Genomic DNA, 4980 nt, shown 5'->3' with positions numbered 1-4980 from the left:
CCCCGCCCGCTTCCCACTTTCCGCTAACCGCGAGGCACGCTGGGAAGAAGGGATTGCGGGGGGGGGGGGGGAGGAGAGGCTGAAAATGCCGGAAGTGGAGGGTCCTACGATTTTTTTGTCCAATTAGAAGCTGGATAAGAAAGGCGCGAGAGTGGAGAGCCGAAGTCAGGCCGCGGGTTGCGCATGCGCGTTTGCACATTCTAGTGCTTTCTAGGGAAGTGGGTAGGGTTGAGGTGGGGTGTGAGGGAGCAAACGAACCCCCCTTGCTAGGTTCAGGTGGGAGCCTGTGCGCCTTTCGTCTTTGAGCTCTCATATTTAGGTGTCAGGAAGCATACGGCGAATCAGCTGAGGCTCAGTCCAGGCTCAACGAGAAAACCGTGCATCCCGCGCTCCTCTGCAGAGCTCAAGGCGGCTGCGCCCCCCAGTGGTCGGCAGCTCTGCGACCAGCCCCGCCAAAACCTCAGCCTGGGGGGAACGCCCGAGAAAACAGCGCGCCCCGCCCCTCGCCTCGACGTCACCGGTGATTGGCGGATTAGAGATAACTGACCGCTCGCTCGGCCACTCAGGACTAGGGAGCTTGTTAGTTCCGGGTCACGGAGACACCAAGGACCTGCTGGCAGCTGTAGCTCTTCCCTCAGTTAATATGGCTGCGGGCCGCTAGTCCTTCTCTCTGACAGCGGTGAGCAAAGGCAGGCCAGGGCACTGGGAGGCTTTGCCGACGTCCCGTCAGCGATGGCGCTTCAGCCGCGGTTCTGGAAATGCCTGTCTGTTTGCAGGAGCCTGGGTAACTAATCTCGCCCCACTCCGTTGCCTGCGCTCTGTGCACAGTATATGGGAATTTGCAAATCCGGTTTCGTCCCCCGGGTTCCGTGTGGGAAAGTGAACGCACTAACCGCCCCGGGGTGACCGTAGAAGGTTGTGGGTCTGTGGTGATCACCTGTGGGCAGACGGCCATTTCTCCCCGCTTCTGGGCCTTGTGATGGGAATGGTCAGAGCATGCCCCGCTCGTGCCCGCATTGGTCATTTTAAACATCCACGGGTTCGTTTTCATTTCCTAGAGTGTGGGTTCGCGGCCCTCTCAACCAGTTCCACGCCCGCGATTCGGCACGAAGTGGAGACGAAGGAAAACGAGGCTGTGGCCCCAGAGTTCATCAACCGGAACCCTCGGAATCTGGAGCTCTTAGGTGTAGCCAGGAAAGAACGGGGCTGGGCTACAGTGTGGCCCAGCCGCGAGTTCTGGCACAGGTAATTAAAGCTGTGCATAGCACCTCACACGTCATTTTCATAAGTCCTTGATTGACCGACCCTGCCCGATAAGCCCGGGGGGTTGTGTCAGGAAGATGACTAGAGTAGAGCGACCATGGAGCAAAGTAATAGTTGTCCTGAAGAAAACGTTTAAAGATAACAAGAGACTATGTATTGACGCCTCTCTGAAGAGGTGACATGTCAAAAAGCTGAGATCTAGCCGGGCCAGCGGTGGCGCACACCTTTAGTCCCAGCACTTAGGAGGCAGAGGCAGGCAGATTTCTGTGAGTTCGAGGCCAGCCTGGGCTACAGAGTGAGTTCCAGGACAGGCACCAAAGCTACACAGAGAAACCTTGTCTTGAAAAGGCAAAAGCAAACAAAAAAGCTGAGATCCTAAAGAACAGGAAGACGATCAATCATCGGCCATGAAGGACATTCTAGTAGAGGAGGTTACTAGGCTGGGATTGAGTTTAGTGTCTGTGAGGAACCTCCAGACCTGTGTACCTGGAGTTCGGTAAATAAAAGGGTGAGTGAAGTGTGATGAAAACAGAGTAGTAAGTAGAATTAGGTTATTAGTTTACGGATTAGGGTAAATAATAGAGAATAAAGTCTGAACCTTAGTTTTTAAGGTGGGGAATAATCGGAAGGGCAGTTACAAGACTTCATAGAAATGAGGTACTTTCTTTAAAAACTTCTAAATTTTATTTGTGGAGGCTGGAGCAATAGCTCATTGGTTAAAAGGCACTTACTGAGCTTGCAGAGGACCCAGGTTCGGTTCCCAGCACCCACAACTGGCTGTAACTCCAGTCTGTAACAACAGACATACATGTAGGCAAAACACTCATACACATAAAAATCAATGTTCAACTTTATTTTGGGAGAACTGTGAGGGTTAGACCAGGACCTTCAGCACCCAAAGCAAGTGCTCTGCCTCTGGACTGCACTCCCCAGCCCCAAGATGGCTGTTTATTGAAAACATTGTGTTTACCAGGAACTATGCTAGTTGCTTTGAATTTATGTATTTTTTTCATTTAGTTATGTAAACTACATTATGAAGCAGGTGTAATAATTTTCTCGACTTTACAGAGACTGGGGAATTCAAACAGAGGGAGATATGATGAGTAAATGCCAGAGCTAGGATTCAGACATGTTCATATGTGACCTTAGAGCCAGAGCGTTAGTTTATTACCGGAGTGCTACAGTGTGGAGGTGGGATGTTTCCTCGGTATTTGTTAGAGTGGGATTTTTCTTTTTTCAGTTTATTGTTGGTGTGTGCATACTCATAGGTCTTTGCATACGCCACACACTCCTACATCACATTCTGGCTTGTAAGTCCTGGGCATTGAATGTAGGTGGCCAGTCTTGGCAGGAAGAACCTTTACTCACTGAGTGATCTTTTTTTAAAAAAAGATTTATTTATTTATTATGTACACAGTGTTCTGCCAGCATGTATGCCTGCAGGCCAGAAGAGGGCACCAGATCTCATAGATGGTTGTGAGCTACCATATAGTTGCTGGGAATTGAACTCAGGACCTTTGGAAGCAGCCAGTGCTCTTAACCCTGGAGCCATCTCTCCAGCCCCCACTGATCTGTCTTAACAGCCTAGTCACTACACTCTTGAGAAACACATAGGCGTTTACTCACCTGAAGTAATTGAACTTTTTGGTAAATAGATTGTTTGACAATTTTCTTTTCTTTTCATCCCATTTAGGTTGCGAGTTATAAAGACTCAGCATCACATAGAAGCACTGGTTGAGCACCAAAACGGCCAGGTGGTGGTTTCAGCATCTACTCGTGAATGGGCTATTAAAAAACACCTTTATAATACCAGAAATGTGGTGGCTTGTGAGAGCATAGGACGTGTGTTGGCACAGCGCTGCTTAGAAGCAGGAATCAACTTCATGGTCTACCAACCAACCCCTTGGGAGGCATCCTCAGACTCGGTATTTTTATTTCTGTATATTTACCTAAAAGATAAAAATTTGGGGAGTTGGTGGTGGCACACACCTTTGATCCCAGCACTCGAGAGGCAGAGGCAGGCGGATCACTGAATTTGAGGCCAGCCTGGTCTACAGAGTGAGTTCCAGCATAGCTATGACTACACAGAAAAACCCTGTCTAGAAAAACAAACAAACCAAAAGATAAAAATTTGGCCTGGTATGGTAGAAGCAGAGAGAGATGGAACGCTTGAGTTCAGGGCCAGGTCTACAAAGCAAGTTCCATCTAGTCAGGGATATAGAGAGACCCTTTCTCGGGGGGTGGGGGGGGTGGGGGGGTGGAGGGAGGGGGGGGGGAGGTGGTAAGTTAGTTGTTGGTGACACAGGTCTATAATTCCAGCTGTCGAGGGTTTGAGGCAGAAGAATCTCAAGTTCAAGGCTTGAATAACTTAGTAAGACCCTGTCTCAAAATTTTAAAAGGAAAAGTGGGGACTAGGGCTATAAGTCAGTGCCTTGCCTGGCATGCTGGATGCCTTGTGTTCCATTCATAGTGTGTGTGCGTGCGCGCGCGCGCGCGCGCGCGCGCGCACACACACACACACACACACACACACACACACACACACACACACGGTACAGAACTGGGGATGCAGCTCTGAGAGCATTGCCTAGCATGTGCAGTCTCTAGCAACATACAGAGACAATAGAGGACATTTTATTAGTTCTTGGTATTAGATACACTTACATTATTTTCTGAGGATATTCCACGTGTTAGGCCTGTGGCTGGGTACTGTGACAGCACTTGATTTTCGCAAGTCCACAGGAGCTAATGCTCCCACTCTCTGCACAAACTGAGGTCAGTAAGTATTTCAAGTTTAAAATGCTAGATGACGGAGTCCCTGGAGTCTAGGATGTTAGCCCTGCACTTCCTGTTGTTAACGCTGGCGTCGGCCTGTGTAGTTGAAGATGCTGGTCACTGATAGCTCTCCGTTTCCTTTTTCTTACGTTCCTAAGATCACCAGAGAAAAACCAGTGCAGGCTGGGAGGTCCACAAGATGAATCAATCTTATCTTTGTCTCTTGGAAGGCAAACATGTTTCAGGTTTTCTGAAGGTTAACAGTGTTGTCCTTTTTTTTTCCCTCTCTGATCTTCAAACCAGATAAAGTGTCTACAGAATGCCATGACAGAGGGCGGTGTGGTGCTTCAGGAGCCTCGGAGAATCTATGAATGAAGTAGAAGCATGAACTGCTTTGAAAGTATAAACATAAGACCATCAGCTACTCGAGCTGTCCAAGGAAAGCATCTGCCTCTGAAAACAGAGAGAAAAGCATTTGGAAGGAAAACCAGACTGAAAGCTTCATAGCAATAATGTAACAGTGGAAAATTTTTTAAAGTGAGCCTCTTCCCACTTCTTTGTGCTTGTGTGGTTTTGTTGTTTTGATCAAGGACTAAAGTTGTCCCCTTTCGTGGACATCAGTACTTAAAAGCAGTTATAACCATTTGAAGAGCAAATTAAAACGTTTATAACGAACTCAGAACCCTTCTTGTGTACTCTCTAAGCACCTTATGACTGCAGAGCAAATGTGAAGTCTCTGTAAAGCACTAAGTATCATGGATGGCTCCTGGCCAGTCACCAGGGAATGAGGATTGCTTGCTGCCCAGGATGGGGGCTAGTGTTTCGTCTCGTTTTTAATATCAGTGTAACTGTAAATACTATGGCAATATGCTGCAAATGCCTTGTAGACTTCCTTGGACTCACTTCCTAGCGATTTTAGGCAAATCTTAGAAATGAGTGTGA

General features: G+C 48.2%; 1 protein-coding gene across 2 annotated transcripts; it reads left to right on the top strand.

Moving 5' to 3' along the window:
- The first annotated feature begins 131 nt into the window (after positions 1–131).
- On the top strand, positions 132–4713 carry Mrpl18 (mitochondrial ribosomal protein L18). Of its 2 annotated transcripts, none has more exons than XM_052750863.1 (4): positions 132–784; positions 1059–1245; positions 2957–3039; positions 4342–4713. In XM_052750863.1, exons 1-4 carry the CDS (start codon positions 733–735, stop codon positions 4407–4409), a joined length of 390 nt encoding a protein of 129 aa, XP_052606823.1. In that variant the 5' UTR covers positions 132–732; the 3' UTR covers positions 4410–4713. The 2 variants fall into 2 exon arrangements, with proteins under 2 accessions (XP_052606823.1, XP_052606822.1); XM_052750862.1 differs by having other exon boundaries at positions 597–784; positions 2957–3188.
- Positions 4714–4980: the final 267 nt, after the last annotated feature.

Source organism: Peromyscus californicus, unplaced genomic scaffold (assembly GCF_007827085.1).
Source record: "Peromyscus californicus insignis strain IS unplaced genomic scaffold, ASM782708v3 Scaffold_22__1_contigs__length_63687245, whole genome shotgun sequence".
In the NCBI taxonomy this organism is placed as follows: Eukaryota; Metazoa; Chordata; class Mammalia; order Rodentia; family Cricetidae; genus Peromyscus; species Peromyscus californicus.
This window is presented reverse-complemented; position numbering and strand designations above follow the sequence as displayed.

What these genes read in the sequence shown, in the direction of transcription:
- Mrpl18 (XM_052750862.1), top strand. Translation starts at nt 733, where the DNA reads ATGGCGCTTCAGCCGCGGTTCTGGAAATGCCTGTCTGTTTGCAGGAGC. An exon ending in AGCCGCGAGTTCTGGCACAG is followed by an intron (nt 1,246 to 2,956) that starts GTAATTAAAGCT and finishes CATCCCATTTAG; the next exon opens with GTTGCGAGTTATAAAGACTC. An exon ending in GGGAGGCATCCTCAGACTCG is followed by an intron (nt 3,189 to 4,341) that starts GTATTTTTATTT and finishes TCTTCAAACCAG; the next exon opens with ATAAAGTGTCTACAGAATGC.